Here is a 22735-nt window from a genome sequence, read left to right as displayed (position 1 = left end):
GCTCAACACACACGACAGAGAGACAGAAAAACTGGAGACAGCAAAGCTAAGAACTGGTTTGGGCCTGAGGAACCCTCGGAGATCGACGTAGTTTCCCGGTGACAAGACGCCAAAAGACTGCCCCTATCCGACACGGCACCGAACCTTTTTTTAGTGTACGTCGCTCTGTAAGAAGACGCGTGGCCTCGAGATGAAAAAGGTCTGTTCGCGCATGCGCGCGAGCGCGGTTCCCTGCAGCAAGACAGGAAAAAAAAGGTCGCCGTTCCCTGAAACAAGTGTACACCAACTAGGAAAGCATCGCGTGAACGTGAAACGCGTGCCGGTGCTAGCTCTTCTCACGCAGCCAGTTCCCCCCCCGCCGTGGCTTCTGACAGCGCCAGGTCGGGGTTGTAGGACATCTCGCTTTCCTGCGTTTCGGTCCCTTCTTCAGGCGTCTCGACGGTGGGTTTTTCCGCGTGCTTGAGACGCCGTCGCAGCCCCCGCATGATCTTCGCTGTCCACCCGCTCTGTGGGAGGAGTCCCTCGTCCGGGGGCGTTTCTGGTGCCGAGTCTCTTTCTAGCCCCAGGAAAGCGACGATGTGTCTCTCTCTCTCTCCTTTTTCCTCCTGTCCTTCTCGCCTTTCCCTCCCCCTAACCCAGTCCCGGAGACCTCGCCTCTGGAGTCGGTCGGTGCTCAGGTTCTGTCTGTGTCCCTCGGCGAAGGTGGCGGCCGGAGCCGCCGGCGCGTCAGACCCGCCCGCGAAGCTCGTGTCGCCTCGTGGGCCGTCATAGGCGTAGACCATAGGGGCCGATCTGATGCGCTGTTGCCGCCAAGCCTCGGGTTCTTCCGCGTATTTCCGCAGCAAATTCCGCGCCTTCTGCTGCCGCCGCTTCTCCATCAACGCTCGCTGGTCATCGCGCGTCTTCGTGCTTCGCCTCAAACGAATCAGCGAGACAAACAAGGTGACTCCCAAGCACACCAGCACGGCGGGGTCTGCGACAGTGTCGGAGGCGGCGCGACTCGATTCCGGCCCCATCCGGCTCATCAGGATGTACAAGAAGCTGAGGAGGACGGTGGTGATGCCCAAAATCCCGCGGAGAGGGTACAAGTGCCGTAGAGTTATGGCGTCGAGCGCCTGGTCCAGGAGCTCCGCTTTCGCCATCTGCAGCGCGTCCTTCACAGTCTGTTCTTGAGAAGGCCCCCCGTAGGCAGCCGGTCTCTCCAGGGCGCCTGCACTGAAGTCGCTCTTTCTCGTGTCAACCAGAACGAGGCCTGCGCCGAACTCGTCTGTCGCTTCGTCGTTCGAATTCGACGCAACCGAGAGAGCAGCGCGGGGCGACTGGCGCCCGGAAAGGCCCAAGGTGGATTTCGCTGCTCCCAAATCCTGTTGGGAGACAGATGGAGACGCAGCACTCGTCTCAGCTGTCGAAAACCTCGCCTGCCGGCTGGGGGTCGAAGACCCGCTGGAGGCAGGTGTGAGAGGCGTGTCCTTCGCGCTCCGCCCCGTTAACTCCGGTTCGCCACTCACGTGCTTTCTCAGGTTCCTTTCGAGAGCACCCAGCCAGGAGCCCCACCGATGCCTGCGGCTCTCTTTCTCCGCCGACCCGAGCCTTTTGTCCTTTCTTTTGATTATCCCCATCAGACTCCCGTGACGGCCTGCCTGCTGGTCGGGCTTCGCCTCCGCCTCAACAGCCTTTTTGTTGCCCGTCTCCCGGGACCCTACGTTCCGCGTGTCCGCCCCTGCCTCTGCCGAAGCGTCGCGGAAGGCCTCCTCCTTGGGCTCACCAAGTTTAGCCTTGGGCGCTGGCGCGGAGCCGTGTTTCTCGCGCCTTCGATTCTCGCGACCACGCAGCGGAGGACTCTGCGCAGGAAAAACCCAAGACGCTTTCTTTCCAGGGTGGGGCGAAGACAACTCCGACGATTCGGATTCCTCCCGAACGTGAAAAGGCGTCGCCCGCATCTCCTGACTCATGGAATCGTCAACGAGGTTGAAGTCTGCTGAAGACCGCTGGCGGACTGAGTGTGTGCTCGTCTGCGAAGGCAAGCCTGAGTCCGACACGTTGAGGCCAACCTCGAGAGGCGTCTGTTCGCTTGTTTGCAAGGTTCCTTTCTTTCCCCCGCTTGCTTCATCAGACGTCTCCCCCTCCTGCTCGTCTCCGACACTCGGCTGTCGCTCGAAGGACGCCCTTCTTTGAGACGACTCTGCGTCGGGATCCTTCGCTTCTCGCAGCGCCTCCCGCTCGCCGTCCGGCTGCACGGTTGCCAGTGTTTGGCCGCCTTTGCTTCCTGCATTGCCTCCCCCCGCTTCCTGTAGCTGTCCTACTTCCTCTTGTGGAGGCGCTTGGTTTTCGCCTCTTTCCGGACGCGGAACCCTTTCTGTTTGCATGCATCCTTCCGTCGAACCAGGGGCAGGCTCCGCGAAACGCTTCGCTTCTCCAGTTCCCCCGACGGCTTGACTGTTTGCGCCCTCCGTCTCCGCACCTTGTCTCGTTGAGCCACTCTCGCGAACAGTCCCTGCGGCGCCCCCGTTCGCTTCCGTCCGGCCACCCGGGAAAGTCACCAAGTTCCTCGGGGCGTCCAGGGGCCTGAGCACCGGATTGCTCCTGTACCTTTTTCGGTCGGCGGCGGAGACGGAGGCTGCTGTGAGGGCAAAGTGTCGCTTTCGAAGGTACGCGGCGCGAATGCGAGCGAGACTCTTCCTGAACTGTCGCTGCCGAGAGAAACTGTCGAAGAACCCCTGCAACTTCTTCACTCCGTAAAGCAGGAGCCCGAAAAACACAGACCCCGCCAGCGCTTCGCGCTGAGTCCCCAAGTCGTTGAACTCGGAAGTCAGCGTCGACTCGCGGTAGTGGAAAGCCGGCAGAAGAAAGCAGGCGAGCAGAAGGCCGCTGAGGCCTCGGCGGAGACCCGCGACTGGGGGTTCGATGATGCGCATCTGCTCGAGCAAGCCCCCAACCTCTGCGTCGATTTCCGCAGCGGCCCGATCCACGGCTCTTTCCACACGCGACGCGGAGTCGTCTTCCACCTCAGTTTCCGCCGCCAGCGAGGCCGTCGGCGTGGCTTCACCTTTCCGAACGGATGTCTCCCCAGAGAGACGGCCTTGCGGGAAGAGCTCGACGGGAACCGCTGGCGAACTGCTTCCGCCCTCGTCAATGGACGACAGCTCAGATGCCTTCACGGAATCGCCGCTCTCTTGGCTTTCTGCCTGGCGCCCAGGGACAGCAGGGAGCGCTGCCGCCCCTTTCTTGCCTCTGCCCTTCCGGGTCTTCTTTCGGCCTTTCCTGTTTTTTTTCGAAACTGTTTGGCCATCCCCGACGCGACTCTCATCGAGTGATTGCTCCTGGTTGCTGGTCTCTGCCCGGCCTCGCTGAGTGGCTGCGTCTGCTCTAGGCTTCCCCGAAGGGAATCGCGGACTCGACCCAGCCCGAGGCTTTGAAACGGCCTTGCGTCTCCGCGCCGCCTTCACTCCCCTGGCAGGCTCTCTCGCTCTTGCCTTCAAGCGACTTCCCCGCTTATTCTGGCCCGGTGGGAGTCTCCTGCTCCGGGCTTTCCCACGCCTTCGCTTGGCCTTCGTCTTAGCAACTGCAGTCCCTTCCCTCGGAACGCGTTCCTTGCTCGCCGGCGTCTCCCTTCCTGCCTTCCGAGGGCTCGTCTTCGCTGGCTGGTCCGGTGCCTCCCCGGAACCCTCGAGCCTTGCGCGCGTTCCGGCGCCCTCCGAAGGCTCCAACTCTTTGACAGAAGGAAGGCCCGTCGCGTCCCCGGTCTCTTCGTCCACGCTGGCGAGCCGTCTCCAGGGGCCAGTTCCCGCCGCATTTGAGTCCTCAGGAGCCTTTTGCGCCCGAACAGGCGAGGCCTCTTTGGATGCCGAACGAGCGGGCAGTGAAACGCCGCTCAGCTGACCTAACTCCGTGGCCGTTCCTTCTTCCACCTTTGCCGCATGCGCACACGGCGCGGCAGCAATGCCTGAGAGAGACACGGAAGAACCAGACACACAGAGTCAATCGTGAGAATGTGAAAAACTGAGGCGTTGGGAAGACTCGCGTGGCCCTCTGGGATTGCCGAGCTCCGCAGCTCTCGGGCTCGCCCCCCGTGAGGCCTTGGACTCCTTCTCTTGGTCCCCCTTCTGTCCACTCCGGCTCAGAGCTTCGAATCTCCAACCCCTCTCTCTCCCGTCGCACTCCGCGCCAAAAACTCTCCATCCTCCCGGCTACCCGATTCCACATTCGTCCTAAACGTTGGCTGTCTCTCCTGCCTGAAGCCGGCGCTGTCGACCGTCTGCTTCCCTCGCCTCACCGTTGTCCTGGGGGTTAGGAGCGAAAGTCCTCCCTTCCTGTGCGTTTGTGGAGTCAATGCCGGCTGCCGCCCTCTTTCCTCCGCCGTTTCCCTTCCCCACGGCGATCCCACTTTCCGCTGGAGACGACTCTAGACGGCTGGCTCCTCTCTTCGATTCAACTCGGACTCTTTTCTCCTTCCCCGTCGCTCCGCGCTCGTCGCCTGCGCTCCCCCGCGCGGAGGAGGCCGGCCAGGGATCCCGAGATTCCTCTCTCTCCAGCTGGTCCTTCTTGAATTGGACAACTTCCTCCCCAGGATGCGAGGAGGCTGCCGCCGAGATGACCCCCCATGGTGAGCTGGACATCACCTCGCGTTCGCGGCCAGGACTCCGCAGCCAGTTTGTTGCCGTGCCTCGGGCTTCTGGTCCACTTCGGTGCACTCCATTCTGGACGCTGCATCCCACCAAGACGACCACGAAGAACAGGAAGGCCACGTGGGGACTCACGCGCCATGGCGCCGATCGGTGCGCAACTGATAACCGAACGGCCTTTCCTCGGCAAGGCCTTCCCTGCGCCGATCTCTCCGGCCAGGGAGCGACGCTGCACGGGAAGGCACGGCGGCAGAGCCCGTCATCTCGCCAGCGTGACGCTGGCATGAGGCTGCGAAAGGCGACGGAGAGAGACAGATATACTGCGATCTCGCCTAGAGAGACACCGAAAAGCGACGGAGAGAGACAAACATGGCAATCTCGCCTCGAGAGACATGGCAATCTCGACTAGAGAACGCGGCAAAACGAGGACAGCGGCGAGTCGTTCTCCCCTTCCGTGAAAGCGCCTCCAAAGTGCCGGACTTTACCACTGTCGCGGAACGTGAGAGGCGAGGGAGAGGGAGCGGCAGCCGAAGCGGCGAGGACAAGGCTGGCCGTTAGGCGGCTACTAGGCCGCTGGAGAAACGGCGGAGAAAAACTTACCGTCGAGGAGAAGGCACCAACAAGTAGACTCAGCAAGCAGAGACTGCCGTGCAGAGGAGAGAGGGGACAGACGACGGCCGCGAAAAATTAAGCGGTGAAGGAGAAGGGCTGGGAGAGACGCCGCGTGCGGCTGACAAAATCGACGGCAGGGCCTTGTCGGGCGGAGACACGCGGAAGCTGGGGCGAGAAGGTGGGCGGCGAAAGGAGCTTTTTCAGAAGCTAGTTCCCCACTGCCCTAGGCATTCAAAAGTTGTCTGGTTTCTTGCTGAGGCCTTTCTGTGATGAGCGTTTCCATAGGGATCACATAAAGACTAACAAACCACCGGCACGGTCTCCACGAGAAAGCCCCGGCCGTCCCCGCCGGGCTCCGCGACCCCCTGGTGCGACGAATTCAAGTCCCTCGCATCCGTTTTTTTCCACGACTTTTGCCTCGAGGTTTTTCTCCAGCAGAAGGCGCGCCCCTGTTTAGGCAGCTCTCACAAAGCAGTTCTGTGGTGTTAAATGCCCAGCAAATGCCGTGCACGACTGAGCGCCCACAACCGCTCCCGTCGGGAGGCTCTCACGGCGCGTACGCGCGCGTTCGCGTGCGTTCGCGCGAAGCGAAAGCGTGTGGCGGAAGTCCTTTTCAGGGCTTCATCGCGACTTGGGCGGGACTGGCAAGCCCCTCACATACCGTTTGTTTCTTCTCTGGCTCTTTCTCACGCCCCTGGCTTTTCTCTGAGAAACGCAGAGACGAAGAACAGCCGCCCGTCTCGACTTTTTTGTGCCTCCGGCATGCGCGGCACTGCGCGGACGGACGGGCGGCAAACGGATTGCTGAGAAAACGCAGGGCCGTCGAGTCCGGTTTTTCCACTGGTCAGGCTGTTTCCTTCAGCAAACCGGCTTTTTGGTTCAGCCGGAGCGTTCGCGGCCTCATCCTTGTTGACGCGGTCGCTTGAAGGCGCAGCTCTCGCAAGAGATACGGCCACGTCAGGCAGTGCTAGGCATAGGCACATCCCCCCGCAGTTGGACACTCTGTTCGGCGCCTTTTATGGGCTGAATGACACCAGTTTGGCAGGTTTTCTACTCTCATTTAAAAGGTTCTAGCGTCTCTGAAGCTATAGATACCGCACTTGAATTGGCTGTTTATCCTCATCGGTTAGTGACGGAGGCCAAGCGTCTATCAGACGCGATTTGACTCATCTCCGTCCAAGCGGCTACTCGCCGCGCTTTTTCGTTCACCAGTAGGCGATGAGGCAAGTTGGAGCGAGTCCAGTGAATCGAAGGAACAAGAGAGAGCGAGAACGCATCTCTCCAACACGAAAGAAGACACACACTTCCCACGAGACAGACTCCTTTCTTCGCAGACTACGGTAGATCCCCGTGCTGCAATCTCTTCCCGCTGGCCTTTTGCGCACGGCGCGAATCGAACGCACACCTGTTTTCTGAAACTGAAACAAGTTCATAAGAGTCATAAGAGCAGCCGCCTTGCGAAGAAAGCCGCTTATGTCGCGGGCTATTTTCTAGACAACCTACGCTCTTGCGCAGTTCGGCTCCAGTCTGTCAGTTCCCAGTCAAGGGTCTGAGGCCAAGAACGGAGGATCGCCGTCGTGTTGAGGCGGCGAGCACTCTCGCATACGGTTGGAAACTTTGATGTTTCCGCGCGCACGGACCCAACAGGAGATCTTCATTGTGGGCACTTTGCTTGTCCGCGCCTTGAGTTTCTTTCCAACGTGTTACGCTTCTGGTTGCCATTTCTGGCTACAGTGTCCGCCGTAGAGATGATGATCGTGATGACGATGTCAAGGCTACCTTTTCGAAGGCAGGCTACCACCTGAAGGATTTCACGGGTTCTCGAATGTCTCGAGCTGGGTTTTCCCCTCGAGCAAAGGGAGTAGGGAACCTGTGATCGTGAACCGTGTCTCCACCTTGCCATCAGCGCGCTCTGGGGCTTCGTGTCCTCACACTGCCCGTTATTCTTCACGGGTTCCAACAATGAAGCCCTCAAACTTCCATTTCTGTGAACACTCGTGCGCACCGCTGTAGCGAAAACCTCTTCTGTCCAAGCTAGCTTCGTACCAAGAGTTTTCTCTTTCCCTGGTAAACCCCACCGGTTTTCTGGAATGACCTTGACTGACCCCCGTGTATTCTTCCTTATTGTCTCATTCATCTCGAAGCGAGTCTGATCGCTTCGGGCGCTCCCTCAGGAGTCCGGCAAGCGATGCGGGTGTACGCCAGCGCCTCGGCGACGGACCTCTTCCTCGTTCGCCATCTGTTCCAGCTGCATCGAATTTCGATTTCTCTTCGCCTCTTTCTTTCCTTTCGCTTTCAACTTCACTCGGGTCTTGCCTTTCACTTGCTTCTGCCGTGCCGACTTCTCCCACTGCCTCTCCTTCCGCTGTCAGGGCGTGGCCTGGCTTCGACTTTCTCCCGTGATGACCCGCGGACTCTCCCGCGGAGCCGTTTCCAGCGCCTTCGCGTTGTGTGTCTTCTTGGAGTTCTTCTTGCTTCACGTCCCCACCGCGATTTGACGCTCCTCGCACGGAAAAGCCTGTCTGGGTGACAGAAGGAAACGCTGCTTGGCCTGCGAGAACGGGCGTTTCGCGCTCGCCGCGTTTTGAACTTCTGCCTTCTGTACCCACCCGCCCCGCCTCACCCGTGACTCCCCAGAGCGCAGGTGAAGAACCAAAAGGCGAGGAGGGTTGGGATCCTGCCTGTTTCCAAGAAGTTGGGAAGGCGTGGTGAAACAGGAAGTCCCCGGTCTCCGTGGCTTGTGTGGAACTGGTGAGGTCTACAGATTCGCTCAGCCGCGGGTCAGTCGAGCAGCGGACGACTACGGAACCGAAAGGAAAGAAAGAAGCGAGGGGAAGGGGGACGGAAGGAGACAGGGGAAAGAGAAGGTGACGTTTAATGGAGGAAACGACTGGAAGAAGCGCCTCGGGAGTGCTGTACGGAGTCGGAAGAATCTGAGAGAGGCAACAGAAAGACAAGCAGCACCGAACGCCTGGGAGTTGCGCATAAACGTGAACGCAAAAGCGACGGCGAAGGCCAACGCGTCTCGCTGGAACAGAGGAGAAAACGCGTCGGAAAAGAACAACAGAAAGCGAAAGCCCCGTGGTCGAGAGGTGAAGAACGAAACAAAAACTCGTCCATGCCGTCCACACCAAATTTTCCCGCGGTTTCACCTGCGTGCGGCCTGACACGGGGAGAATTTGCCTCGAACCCTGACTGCGTTTCCACTTTGTGTGCCTCAAGCGGCCCCAGCAGGCATTTTTGCCATCGCATTTTCGCCGCTTTTTCGTCGTTGCCTGCGGAACCGCTCGAACGCAGCTTGTCTGGAGACTCGTTTAGTCGCCTTCTTTCTTCGCCGTTCCCCCGCGGTAACTCACGGCCTACGGCTTTTGCCTCCGCGTTTCTCGTGGCTGTCGGGCCGAGAGACCGTCGTTTCAAACAGATCGGCCACTCACCTACCGCGCCGTGGGAAGCCTAGGCAACCTCTGTTTACTCTTTTTCGCCACGGCACATCCCCGCACTCGACGCGTCTCGGTGTCCCGCCTCTCTTCTTTCGTCTCGGGAAAGTGCATCAACTGCCGCACTTACTCGTACAGGGATTGCAGCAACTTCAGCCAGGCTGCCGTCTTGGGGGTCCAGAGGTGTTGAGCCGCCTTCCTCAGCTCCTGCGGAAACCCCCAGCGTTTCTCTATCGTGTCCTTCTTCCTCTGGTCCTCTCCCACGCCCCCGAGAAAAAGTTGTCTCGCCTCGCATGCCGTAGCAGACGTTTGCGCACGCCCTTGTGACGAGCGAATCGAGAAGGAAAAGAACAGCCGAGAGAAGAGACAACTCCGGCCGGGCACTACGTCCGATGGATGCGTCGTGACCCTCCACAGCGGCCAGGAGCCGCGGGCCAGTTTCCTCTTCATCTGCTCTAAACGAACAAGTTCCCTGTTCCTTCTTCTGTTGCATCTCGGTAAGCTGGATCCTTGCTCTGGCGGGTTCTTCCTCTCCTGTGTCTTCTTTTCCGCGGTTTCCCCGCTCTCCGACTCTGTCTTCCTCCCTTCCCGGATCCTCGGGGAGAACCCCCGCCTCGACTTCCTCCCTCTCTTCCTTCTTCTCTCCGTTCTTCTCTTCTGCATTCTCTTCCCTGTCTGACAAGCAGAAAGTGCCGGAATCTCTCTGTAGGCTTTCGCCTTGCTGCCAGCGCTCAAGCGAGAGCCGCCGGTGAGTCTTCGAAGGGAGCATCCCTCCTCTCAGATTCCATCTCTCGCTTGCTTCTTCATCAGAACCTGTGCTCGCGAGCACGTCTCCCGCAGGGGACGACGGCGCGGACGGAAGCCGGCCTCGCCGCGCCGGGGGCGAACTCGCCAGCTGCTCGGGGGCGTGGCCTTCTCGCCTGTCGCTCCTCGCCTCTTCGCGCTCTTCTGCCTGAGGGGACGGAGAGAAGGCGTTCCAGGAGGAAGACAAGTCCTGTTCCTCTGGAGCCGGCGCGTCTGCAGGCTCCGGAAAGACAGGCAACACACCGGTTGGCGCTGGACTCGGAGACGGCGGAGAAACAGAAGACGCGGGAGGCAAGGCAGGAGACGCACCCGCGGGCGACGAGGGAGAGGAAGAGACAGCGGAGGAAGAAGGACGTGCCGAGGAGGTGGGCGGCGCAGCGGACGGCTGGAGAAGACCGGGAACCCAAGAGGTCAACTGAGAAGAAACCCGACTGAGATTGACGAGAAAGAGCAGGTCTTGGTAGGGCGAGACAGCGGCGACAGAACGCGAGGGAACTTGGTGACCTGAAGATACAGAAGCGGACAGAGAAACGCGAGAAGACGGCGACAGATGAGGAGGAAGGGAAGAGCTTGTAGGCATCGAGGGGGATGAAGGACAGCAAGAGGCAGACGGGAAAGTAGCCAAGCGACTGAGGAGGGAACCAGGGGCAGCAAGAAAAAACAACGATTCCGGACCTGGACAAAGGAGAATTTCATAGGGCCTCAGACCCTGGAAGAAGCTGCTGTTTTGCAGAAGGGAGCTCCTTGGCAGCATCGCATGCCGCTTGACGGCGATGATCGTCTCTGCGTTTGCCTGGGGAAAACAGGACACCCGCACGGACAGAAACAAGTCGACGTTCCATCTCTACAGCGTGAGACGATGCACCATGCCGTCATGTGCATAAAACTGTCCGGTAGGCTCAGGGGAAGTTTTCGGCTTTTCGCACCTCTAGAAACAAGAGAAGATTCACGAATAACGACGGGTCCTCCCTCCACTTGGGCGTGTGGCGAGGAGGAAATGCACAGACAGGCACGGGGGTAAGCAGAGAGACCGTAGGAAGAAAGAGGAGTGAAGCAGGGGCGGTATTCCGCGGTGCACACAGATGCGCTCCACGGGTTCAATCTGTTTTTATATATGCATTTATGTATGAACTGATTAGAGCTGCGCATGTAGATAAAGATATGGGATTCCAGATTTCTCTTGGAGAGGGAGACGCGTACATGGACGGTGGGCGAGTCTGCGTTCTGTATCTATCCGAAGAGAGGTATACACTGTTTATGTTGCCTCCGGATGCGCATAATCTCTGAGCCCCTGTGTCTCTCTCTCCGGGGGACGAAACTCGAGTTAGAGATAGGTCACGGAGGCATAACCCCACGGATAGAGATGTTCCGACGTTGGTGCCGGGATCTTCTGGCTTACGGAGAAGTGGATGACGGCGGTCGTCGCCTGGTGCCCGACAGCATCGATGGACACAGTCGGCTGACGACGAGCGAAAGACAGCAAAGCATGGAAGAAACATCGAAACATGGAACCGCGGGAATCAGATGCAGCTATCGCGTGTTTTCAAAAGCGCACGCCTCGCGCCTAGAGAGTCTTACAGCCAGAAAGAAACGAAGCCAGACGATCCTGGTTCCTCGTTCTTTCCTTCGTCTGTCCTGCTTCGCTCTCTTTCTCCCCTCTCTTCCTCTTTTGACTGGTCGTGTCTTCTAGCCATCTATCGCCATTAATGCCTATCTCTATCTGCGTCTGTCCATATCTTCTCTCGATGCATTTATACATGTATCTCGTCGCAGACGCGCAAGTGGAAGCGCCATCCGCAAGGGTCGGCAGTTGAGGAAAATCCGTTTTTTGCTGCGACTCTGCGCCACTCGCCTGCCTGAGGAGCAGAGTATTTTTCCAGGTGTCGCACAATCGAGTTTCGGTTTGTCGCTTTTGGGTCCAGGCGTTTCGTCTGCGTACGGCAGACCTCGAAGTGCAGACCGTTTTTGACCCTCTCTCTGTTTCTTCGATTCGCGCGCGTCGACTCCTCGTCGCGAGGCAGTGTCTCGGGAAGAGTCCCTCCGCTCGTTTTTCCCCTCTTTTGCCAGGAAAAGTAATGGAAGTGCACCGGGGCAACTGTAACCTGCGCTTGCATCTTCCGGTTCGCGTCTTCCCGCGTTTCAACCTCACCCCGTACAGTTCGCCGAGTTCCCTCTGCAACACTTCCTTCCAGATCCGCAGAAAAGCGTGGTAGAATCGCTGCTCGTCGTTCTCCTTTCTTTTCTTCTCGGATGGTTCGTGAGGCCCCAGAGGGTGGGAGGCCGAAACCGCAGAGGAACGAAGGAAAGGAGACACAAGGGGAGACTCGAGACGCGCGCCAGGGTCTGCGCCTCCAAACAGTTGGCTGAGAAGCAGAAAGAGTACAGAGGCCCGCACTTCTCCCTCCGTGTGTGTAAACAGATCTTCCAAGTACCGCAGCACCTGGCCTTCGGCGCGTTCGTCTTCGCTTTCCTCTTCGCTCTGGTGTTTCCTTTCCTCTCTCGTCGACTCTTCAGTCAACTCTTCAGTCACCCTGCCATCTCGGCCTTCTCCCTGCTCCTGGTTCTCTCCAGAAAAAAGGAGAAAAAAGCGGTCCAGGAGCGCGTCAGCGAAGGCCACTTCGGGATCGTTCAGCTTTGGAGAGAGAAAGAAGGACAGAGCAGCGGAAGGCGAGAAGCGGACGGCCGCGAGAGGCGAGAGGGACGAAGACGCGGAAAGCGGCTTCTGGGTTGATTTTGGAGCGAGCAAGAGAGAAACGCGCGCGCGACGGGATCTGACTGTTTCGCCTGTGAGGAAAACGAGAGATGATGAAGCGGGTACCCGACAACCGCGAGAATGAGGAAGGAGAGAAGACAACAGCCAGAGGGTTTAGGGCCTTTTGTCGCTCGTCGGTGCAACAGCTACGTTTTCGTTGCTCACGTGAAACAATATGCAGAGAGCAGGTTCCATTAATTTAGCGGCGCGCGTTTCTGATATACCTGTCTTTCCATCATCTTCTGTACTTTCTTTCTTGAGGACATGTCCATGGGCTGCTAGGAGTCTCCACGCCTAGTTTTCATATCTGCGCGGTGTTTGGCTGACTTCCACGGAATAAATGATGATGAAGACATCGATGATGCTGTGTTCTCTCGCTCTCTCTGTCTTCCACTTAAGTACTTCGCATCTGGACGCCCTAGGACGGCAACGAATCAACTTACTTAGCCACGGATCCAATTCGTCCAAATCTCGAGACGAACGGGAGGGAGAGGAGCCCACGTCTCCCAATGCGCCTTTGGCCGGCAGCAGGAAATCTCGAAATTGAAGGAGTTTCTTCTCCAGCTGAGCTGCCAAGAGGTCGGTGCCTGTGCTCCGCTTCCTGCCGGCCGTCTTCTCCCCGACCGGCTGCGTTTGCGTCTCAGAACTCTTGTGCGCCTCAGTCTCAGACGGGCGGGCCGCCTCGAAGACTGAAAAGGCAGACGCAGAGGGAGAGGCGGAAAGGGGAAGAGAAAGATTTTGATCTTCTTCGTCTGCTCGCAGGTGGGGAGAAAGGACGCTGGTGCTGCACCGAGGACCGGTACACCGGAGAACGAGGTGTATGCACACCTGACGATCGTCTCCGGCGCCAGACAGAACTGCCCAGGACCAGTCGTCGCTTTCTCGCTTCTGTCTCGTATTCTCGCGGGACTCGTAGCCATCCTCTCGATCTTCTTTCTTCTCGGCTTCGGCGGTTTCGTCTCCCGAATTCCAGTTCGTGTTCGCGGAAGAGACAAACCTAGTGTCTAAGAGGGGAGGAATGGGAAGCAGGGTGGAGGCGGCGCGGAGCAGCGCACTCTGGAGCGAGAGAATGTCGCGCTGTGCGTACACAAGAAAAAGACCGCCAAACGGTGGTACAGCGTTCCCGCGGGCCTCGCTACGAACCTGAGATGCTATGGCCATCTACAGAGACTGGAGACACCAGGGTGCAAAACCCGAACGAGAAATGGAGAGACACGAGCCAGGGGATCGTCTGCTGTCTTGCGGCCAACTTCCTCATTGCGATTGCCCCAACCCATCAACTGAGGCGACGGGTCTTGCCTAGTGATTCACAGACGGCGTGGGCCGCAGGGTTTGAATGCCACCGTAAACTCTTGAAGGCCACAGGGCCCGACACGTGCTTCCAAGTGTAGAGAGAGAGAAGCGAAAATCGAGTCCGTCAACGTTTCTTTGCAGGCAATCGGAAATGCGCTGCACTGTGTCTGTGCGTTTTTTCTTTGGGGTTAATTGGGGAGGCCTTCTTCCTTTCTTGAGTGAAGACTGCGAAAAAAGAAATGTACTGCTTACTGTTTTTAGGCGGTTCAACGGCGTTCCTTTCCCTCCTCGATCCAGAGTGACAATGACCTCTCCTTCGGGAAGAAGGTAGGGCTCCGCTGGCTCTTCCTTGCCGCTCTCTTCCATCTTTTCTCCATCTGTTTCCGTGTTGAAATCCGCTTCCCGCAGGTGGGGTTTTTCTGCTTCCGCCTTTGACTCTCTCGCGCTTCGCTCCTTCTCTGTCTCGCCTGCTTGTTTTTCTCGCGTATCTCCGCCCTCGATCCCGCCTCGCGAGTCCGCAGGCGCGTGGTGCTGCCGTCGATCTTCTCCGCGTTCTCTCGGGGCGTGCTCCGGAGCGGCGCTGTCCCTGTTGAGAGACCCTGAAGGCGGAGAGAGAGGCCAGGCAGAAGAGACCGCAAACGGCGAAAATGCACGAGAAAAAGCTCAAGCAAACATCCACGCGAGAAGGAGGGAACGCAAAGGACGCAGCCGGCAGAGAACCCGCGCCAGGTGGCGGGTGACAGGGACGCCTCTTTTTCTTGGGGAGAAGGACCGCCAGCGTGAAAGGAAAACGCTGGAGGATGGCCCCTCCCTGTCTCTGCGGCTCCCTGGCTGTTACCCCTTTCTAGTTCGGGGAGGTTTCCCCCCGGGAGCTGGTGGTGGTTCGTCTTTTTCTCGGCCTTCCCCTGTATCCCAGAAAAGAAAGGGGACGAAGCCTCTTCGTTTGCCTCACCCGTATACTCTTCACTGCCTGTTCGCTTTCGATTCCTCTCTTCGTCGAAAGCGCCATTCGGCAACGACGGAAGCTTCCCTGAAGCGTCTCTCCGGTGGTCGCCTTCTCGTCTTTCTCGCCCTTCGTCTGAGTCGCTCTCTCTTCTTCCCTGTCGGTCCTCTGCACGTCCCGGTTCTCCAGTCTCGCGTTCTTCTTCGCTTGAGTCACTTCCTTCTTTTGTTCCCACGTGTGTCTCCCTGGGGTTTTCCAACCGGCCTCGACCTTCACGCTCCCGCGGAGCCGAAGCGTCCGTCGCGACGCCATTGGCAACGCGGTTGAAATAAACGCCTCTGCGTCTCTTTCCTGCTTCCCCAGGCGTGTGGATTTGTCCGCTCTCCTCTTCACCGCGGCCTGCGCGCCCGTCCTCCATTCCTCTCTCTTCTTGGCGCTTTCTGTCCTTCTCTCCCGCCACTTGCTCAAAAGAAGCTTGGAACGAAAAGGACAGACGCGTGGAAAACAGCGGCGGGCGGTCCCCTCTCGCCGACACAGGGAGTGTCCAGCCCCCTTCATTGCCGCTTTTCTTGGAAACTTCACCTGCTGTCTCCGCGGCCTCACTGGCTCCCGCTGCCACGTCCACACCTCTCTCGGGTCCTGTCCCCGCTGGGTCACTCTGGCTTTTCCCCTCCCTTCCTCCTCGCTCCTCTTCTCCGACTTGAAGCTCCTCTCTGCGTCGCCTGTCTTTTTCCCTCTGGAGATGCAGGCGAGACGCACGTTCTTGCTCATCCTGCCAAGCCTCGCGGTGCCTGAAAACGGGGCCGAGCTGCTGGGATGCCCCGGCCCCCGCGTCGGCGTCTCTCGCCCTTGAACTGTCTCCGTCAAGAGACGAAGGTCCGTCGAGGGACGGAGACGCTAAGGAGTCAACGGAAGGAGAAGAAGAGGCGTTGTCTCTGGGGAAAAAGTCCAGCAACGAGGCAGACAGCGATGCCGGCCAAGCAGGTTCGTCTTCCGCCCTCCGTGTCTCCGTGTGTTGCCTGAGTGCGTCCTCAGCTTCTTCTCTCTGTGCGTCCTTCTGTTTCGCCGTCTCTTCTCTTTTACCTTGACCTCTCTGCTGCGCGAAAAACTCCGCACTCGCGTTCCTCTCGTCTCTGTCCTTCCTCACTTCCTCTTCTCGTCTCGGGGAAGAAGCAGCCGACAAGCCGACGGGAGGGCGGTCTCGACGCGTCCCGGCGCCGAGGCCTCCTCGTTCGGCGTTGGCGTCGGGCGGGTCTCGCCGCGGGCGTCTGGCGTGTTCACGGTCTGCCTGGGCACTGGATCTCTGTTCGTCGTCGCACGCCCAAACCCCGTCGGGAAAGATCGGCAGGAGCCAAGACGGCAGGTTTCCTGCTTCTCGCGTCTCAGCGTGCGAGGCGGAGACGCCCCGCGCTCGGTTCTGCACACCTGGAAACGCGTCGCCTTCTGGAGACCGCCGCCAGTCCAACAGCGAGAGCACAGAGAGCTGTCCCTCGCTCCCCTCTGAGGATGTCGCGTCGCCGATCACGCAGCACAGGAACCGCCTTCGGGCCTCCTGAAGAAGCTGCAGACGTTCGCCCTCCAGTTCCGTCCAGGGTTCTTCTAGTCGCCTCGGAGCGGGCGTGGGGAGAGGCAGTGCAGGAGTGTCTCGTGAAAGAGAGACGACCTTCCGTCTGTCGCGGGGTGGGCTGTCGCCGGACTGTCTGCCTCCGGTGACGCGCTTCGAAGGCAGCCAAGCGAGAAGCACCTGAGGCGTCGTCAAGCTCGTCTCTGCTGCTATGCTCGCTGCGTGTCTGCTGGGCTCCGCAGTTCTCCGAGACTGGGTTTTCCTCTCCTCGTCGAAGGCCGCAGAAAAAATGTCGTCCTGGCGCCCTCCTGGACATTCCGAGGCGAAGGGCGCGTCGTAAGAAGCTGGCCTCTCGCTGTCTGGCTGTGCTTCGATTTCTTCCTCCAAGAGAAGGCGAAGGAGTCGTTGAAGATGCGAAAGACACGGCGAAGAGTCGGGGAAGGCGGCGCGACACCGGTTTTCTGTAGAGTCGCAAAAGGCCAGAGAAAAACGGTCCCATCCACAGTCGCTGTCCGATCCGCAGAGCTCTCCCTGTATGGGGCGACAGCGGCCGCGCCGAAGAGCGCCAGGTTCAAACGATTCGTTTCTCTGGTTTGGGGCCGACCAACTCTCCGCTTCTGAGCTCGTGAACCGTGTGCCGGGCGGGCAAACGAGTGACCCAGGCACGCCCTCTCCAAGGTGGAGGGGGAACTCGAGCGACCGGGAAAGGGAGGACGAGACAGAAGACTGTTCAGCGCGAGGAGACGCAGCGGCCGGAGACGAAGTCCAGGCGAGGCTGGAAGGCGACGGCGAAAACGCGGAGGGAGGCGGGAAAGACACTCCAGGGAACGGGGGCGGGTTTTGCGGAGACAGAGGCACCGTCTCTTGAAATGGGTCGGAGACGCTTGATGCGGAAGAAGCCGCAAGAAAAGGTAGCGGCGGGAGACAGCGGTAATTGACACACAAAAGTCCGGGATCGCACTCTCGGGCGATCTTCCCCGAGCACGCGGACTGCTCTCCGCGGCGTCTCTCGCAGGCAACCGAACTATCCACGGGCGAAGCCGGCGACGGGCAGAAGAACCTCTGAAAGCATCGGGGAAGCGGAAGAGACGCACACGAGAAACGATGAGAGACGGGGAGAGTCGAAGAGCATTTTTCGCAGCCGGAAGAGAGCAAAACTGGGGCACGGAAAACCAGGACTGGCTCGGACAAGAGACGGTAGAGGCAGAATCGAGAAGGGCGACGTATATCGAGGAAAGAGAAGAAGTCTCAGCAAAAACACGAGACAGGAAGATAGTCAGCGGTGAGAAGCCGGGGATCCCGTTTGCTCTGGGGTGAGAAGGAAGGGGCGTCTAGAAATGAGGAAGATCACATGTAGCAAAGACGGGGGGGTTTTCTCTGCCGCAACCCAACTCCAGTCGCGACGACGTCATGCGAAGAAAGGCAGGCAGCTGTGCGAGACAAAGTGGCGGTCCGGCAAAAGGGAAAAACGGAGAACAAGAGAAACGTGGGGATGCGTATTTCACTCTTCCGTGGGACACCGAAATGCGCGCACGAGCAATGTCCACTCAGAGATAGCATGCCGTTCTACGGTATATCAAAGTGGTTATGTTGGTGGAAACGCAACGCAGTTCGGGGGTTTCATTTGTGTCTTTCTCTCTGCTGTTCCACGTGGGCCCCCACCTCTCCTCTCTCACTCTAACTTCGGCCCTACCTCGTCACAGCAGCAAGGTGGCAGAGCGCATGTTTCCGGGCGTCGCGTCTGGGGCAGGCCAGGATATCTGGCGTGATCTGTCTCGTGCGTTCTCTCGATGATTTCTTCTCTATCTCGCTCTCTGTTCATGACTGAGGGCGCACTATCCTCTTCTCGCAGCGTCGCCATGTGTGGTATTTGAAGGAGAGGATAAACGCCCTCTTGTTCATATGGCTGTGTCGCTTCGGCGCCACCGCGCGTTTCTGCCCCGGTCCCGCCCTGTCCTGGCTGCTTTCGCCTCTCCCTCGCTTCTCTCTCTTCTTGCTTTCGTCTCTGCAGCATAGCGTATTGGTTGCCTTCTTCCCTCCCGTCCGGCGGGCCATACACCCCGACTTGTTCTCTCGCTCCCTGTTCCTCGTGTGTCCCTTCCCTCGTTGGCGGCTGAAGAGGCGAGCCTTGTGCAAGACGGTCGGTCGCGCCTTCTCTTCTGTGTATCTCTGGCCACAGCCGAGCGTTCTGGTCTGCTGGGAAACGCGACTGCGGTCTCTCCGGCTCCTCTGGCGGCACGGAGTGACTGTCGCCCTGGTTTCGTGGCTCAGAGGAGAAACGTGCGCGCTCAGGATCTTCGAGCAGCGTCCGCCTTAACCATTCTTGCCTCAGAAGCAGTTCGTGCAAAGCCTGAGACTGTCCGTCTCCGACAAGGCTCTCTCTTCCACCCGAGGGCCTTGCACCTGCCACGCGCCCTCGCTCCTGAAGCGTAACAGGCGGGAACGGCGAGACAGACTGCAGGCCCCCACGGCCGTCCAGAGACGCACTGTCGCTAGGTTGAACAGAGTTGCCGCTGCTCGATGCTTCAGCTCTCTTGTCTCCATCATTTGCTCCTGGCGCGCCCCCAATGGACAACAAAGACGAAGGCGAGGGCGAAACGCTGTCGGGCTGGTACGTCTGGGGTGGATGGGAGAGGAGCGGATAGGTGAATTGATTTGGAAATGGATTTACGAGACCCGGTGTGGACGGAAAGAGCGGGGTCTCCGGCGGCGTCGTGCCTGCCCCTCCGTTTTGGCCTCCCCCGGTTTGGGCCTGCCTCGACAGGTCGTTTGCTTCTGACGCCGTCGCAGCCCCTACCTCGTCCGGCACGAGAACGACAGCAAATGGAGGCGAAGAAGCCAAAGAGGCCGCGCCTCCTGCGAGGGACGGGGCAGCCTGGTACCTTCTGGGCTGAACGGAGGCGGGGGGGATCCCTCCAGGTCCCCCAGGCGACCCGGGAGGCAACAGAGAAACAACGGCTTCTCCCCTCTGAAGCGTTCCGGGTGGCGCCGCCGCACTTCCCGGTGCCGGCGCTCCAGGGACGCCCCCCTCATAATTTCTTTGAATGGCTCGAAGCTGATTTGCCTGCGCATCTCCGAACGGGAGGAGACTGCCTCCAACGCCCCCACCTTGAGCTGCCGCGACCGCGGCCTGGGGGCCAGGCGAGGCAGGCGCAGCCTGCAACCCCCCGGGTGTCTGTGGCGACACCGAAAAAGGAGAATACGGAGCTTGAGAGAACGCGCCCGCGGCCCCTGCCTCGGCTCGGGCAGCCGCAGCTGCCAATGCCGCAGAAGGCGACCTCGGAGCCCCAGGCAGCGGCGCGGTTGGAGCAGGACTGTTAGGCGAGAAGCTTGCTGGACTCGCCACAGCAGCCGGGATATTCCTGTCCGGCGAGGCCAGGTAGGGAGACACAGAACTGTCTGCGGGGGTGGCGAGCAGGAAAGAAGCCTGGTCCGCGGTTCGAGACTGGCTCAAAACGGCCTCGCGTGTGGGATCTGTCCCCCACTGGGCTCCAACAGGCGAGGAAGCCGTTTGGAGCCCAAACGGGGCTGCGGGCGCAGTGGTTTGCGGACCGACAAGGGTCTCCACGCCTGAAGACGCAAGAAGAAAAGCAAGTTGAGGAGACTGCGTAGGCACCGAGAAGGGTGGAATCAACTGGGCGGGCATGTGCCCGGAAAGTAAAGGGCCAGGCAGAGGCACAGGGCCAGGCGCAGCGACAAGCGGGGGAACGGTGGATTGCACTGGAGTGGGGACAGGGGTCGGAACCGGAGTGGGGACAGGGGTCGGAACCGGAGTGGGGACAGGGGTCGGAACCGGGGTGGGGACAGGGGTCGGAACCGGGGTGGGGACAGGGTAGGAGAAAGGGACGGGAGCGACGGGCGGTGGCACGGGGACAGCTTGGGCGACCGGTTGGCTGAAGAGAGGTGGAAGCATATCTGCTGCTCCAGTGGCGCAGGGTATACTGTAGCCCTTGCTGTGGGAAGGTGAAGCAGCGAGCGATGGGTATTGGGCCCAAGAGAGTCGAAGAGAAGCGCCACACGAAGAAGTCCTTGTGCACGTCGGGCGTTTGGTCGCGAAGAGCTTTTGCCTTTGCCATTTTCCTCGCTTTATGTAGTGTTGGCCATCAAGGACTCCCTCGTCGCTCTCTTCATTTCCATCGTAGTCAGCGTCTTCATCCGTTTCGTCTTCCTTTTCCCCAGTCCGTTCGTTCCTAAGTTCATCCTGCTCGGCGCTCCCAGGGTCCGCAGCGCCTTCCCAGGGAACAGGCGACTGGGGCGTGACAGTCTCTGTCTCTTCCTGGTCGTCCTCAGACTCGTTTGATCCCTTGAACCGGTAGTTGAAGACGAAATCAAGTTTCTTTCTCTCTTTTCCCGCTTTTTCCCTTTCCAAATCCTCTTGTCTGTTCTGAGCGGTCTGGAGGGACCGCTGTGCCCGGCCCTCCTTTCCGAGGTGGGAGCTCTGCCAAGAAGGTGAGTTTGCGGCTACCTGGGACTCGTGTCCGTACACCTGTCGCTGTCGAGTCTGAAGGCGCCGAGATTCGGCAGTGAAGGCCAGCGAGTCGCTACCGCCCAGACCTACGCCTGCTGAAGCCGAAGCGAGTAGCGAATCTGCGCTTTCCCTGTTTTCGCGCCAACCACGTGCCACCGTTGGTCGTCCCGGAAGCGGGAAAGACGCTTCATTTTGTGTCCCTAAAGGACGATTGGCAGGTGGTGACGGAAAGGAGATGGGTGAAGGCAGCGCCTCTGACGCGGATCCTAGCGTTGAGGAGAGGGGCTCGCAGATGCCTGTTTCCCCGCATACCCCGCAGTCCGGCTTACAAACCACATAGATGCCATCACATGCCTGTCCCCAGCTGGCCTCCTCTACACAAAAGTATTCGTTCTCTTTCTCCAGATTCTCTAGATACCCGAGGGACGCGAGCCGCCTCGAGTGCCTCTCACCAGCCCCGGAAAAGGGCGATTTCCCATCGCATCCTCGATGCTCATTTTCTCGCTCTTGTGTTCTCCAGTCTTGTCTGTTGCCGAAGTCAACCTGAGGTCCTCTGAGGGAGATCGGTTGGAGAAGGCGCGATGCAACTATGCTGTCTCGGCCTTCCTTGAGCCTCCCTGGCTGCTCTGTGTGCCTCTCGTGAAATTTCTGTCGCAACAGTGATACTGCTGCGATGCTACTTCTCTGCACATTCCGACCCGGCGCCTCGCCCGCACCGAGCCGTCGAGAAAGAGGCTGAAGGCGGGGAGGCCGGCCAGGCGAAGAAGCCAACCGTCTCGATTGTGTATCTGTGGATGTTTCTCTGCCGTGGTTGACCCCAGAAACGCTGACAAATGACGGATGGCCATCGTAAGTTGCCCCCTGTCCTGCCGAATAAGTCGAAATGGAGCGGAGGCGACAGATCCCAGAGGAACACATGTATGACTCTTCCGGGAGGCATCTGTCTCCCGTGGCGAGAATTGGCGAGCACACCCGCGAGGTGGTGGTACACCGAAGACCCCGTGCACACACATGGGGACTCACATGGCAAGAGTTCCCGGCTGAAAGAGTATAGGGAGCTATGCAGATACCTGCAATGACACAACACGGCAAAACGAAGCCTTCGGTCACGACAGAATCCCTTTGTCCCTTTCACTTCGGGCACAAGCTCTTTTGATTTCCGTAAACGGAGTTAGATATTCGTTTATCTTCCTCCAAAAGCATCTTCCTTCAAAAGATTTCATGGAGAACCTAAAGCTCTCGCGTGTTTGATGGACATTTCGCCGCAGAAAGGTCGATCAGGACCCGCTCAGGAAAAGAGTTCTATCCCGTGGTTTGCCAGCTACGGCCAGGATGGAAAATCGCGCTGGTTGCCACTTTAAACGCTGGCAATTGGGCAGAGCGCGACCGTTGGTTTTCGAGCTCGTCCTCTGCACGGAGAGGCAACACGGGACTGTCCAAAGCTTTCGAACCTTCTGTCTCTCGTGTCTTGTGTGTGTGCGTGTGTGTGTGTGTGCGTGTTACATACAGGACGTGAAACACAGCAGAGCAAAGGCCCACACCGGGTGTCGGACTCCATGAGGAAGGAAGCGCCTGTTCCATCGAGACGGTTGTGTCTCAGATCGAGCAGACCCACACCGCTGTACGCAGTGCATTTAAGGGGGTTTTCTTCTCAAGATCTGCTGTGATTAAACACCTTCATCACCTTCTATGGATAAGACGAAGGAGACTTGCTCAACCGAAAGGGCTATTGACCGAAAAATAGATTCGTCCTTCCGTGATCTACTTCGTTTATCGAGCTCTGCTCCATGGTGATGCCAAACATACCTTCGCCTTAGTACTGGTACAAGCTTACCTGTTTCATCCTCTGGATGACGCGTTTGGCAGACGAGAGGAAGGAGACAGCGACTCCGGCTTCGGAGGGCAGACTGTTCTTCCCGATATCCTGTGCAGATTCCCCCCTCCGAGACCCATGGGTGCTCGGAAGGTGGCAGGCCCCTGTCCCTCCCCCTAGGAAAGCCATTTCTTTCTTCCTCTTCTTTCCTCTCCGCTAGCCTCGAGGCCTCGCTCTGCTGAAGAGGACGAGTTACGCCAGCAGCTCTCTGGCTGTCAGGATCTGTGGAAGCAGCGCTGTTGTTGCGTGTCAGGACCACCACAAGAGTGGCCAACAGAATTACAAGGAGAGCAGTTGCGAGAAGAGAAAGCACAATTTTCCCGAAGCGATTCATCATTGAGGGACAACTCCTGCCTGATTCCCAATT

At 59.0% G+C, this 22735-nt stretch overlaps 2 protein-coding genes across 2 annotated transcripts; both read right to left on the bottom strand.

Annotated features, from left to right (window-relative positions):
• Positions 1 to 335: 335 nt before the first annotated feature.
• Positions 336 to 4907, bottom strand: NCLIV_015810 (putative retinitis pigmentosa GTPase regulator; the record flags this gene model as incomplete). Its single annotated transcript, XM_003881773.1, has 2 exons — positions 336 to 3943; positions 4274 to 4907. 2 exons carry the CDS (start codon positions 4905 to 4907, stop codon positions 336 to 338), a joined length of 4242 nt encoding a protein of 1413 aa, XP_003881822.1.
• Positions 4908 to 7363: 2456 nt separating this feature from the next.
• On the bottom strand, positions 7364 to 20992 carry NCLIV_015800 (putative glutamic acid-rich protein; the record flags this gene model as incomplete). The annotated part of the gene is made up of 10 exons (XM_003881772.1): positions 7364 to 8167; positions 8802 to 9979; positions 10151 to 10268; positions 10875 to 10934; positions 11625 to 12259; positions 12671 to 13304; positions 13773 to 14119; positions 14473 to 17089; positions 17721 to 20528; positions 20948 to 20992. The coding sequence occupies 10 exons, from the start codon at positions 20990 to 20992 to the stop codon at positions 7364 to 7366; spliced, it is 9246 nt and encodes a 3081-aa protein (XP_003881821.1).
• Positions 20993 to 22735: the final 1743 nt, after the last annotated feature.

Source organism: Neospora caninum, chromosome VI (assembly GCF_000208865.1).
Source record: "Neospora caninum Liverpool complete genome, chromosome VI".
NCBI lineage: Eukaryota > Apicomplexa > Conoidasida > Eucoccidiorida > Sarcocystidae > Neospora > Neospora caninum.
This window is presented reverse-complemented; position numbering and strand designations above follow the sequence as displayed.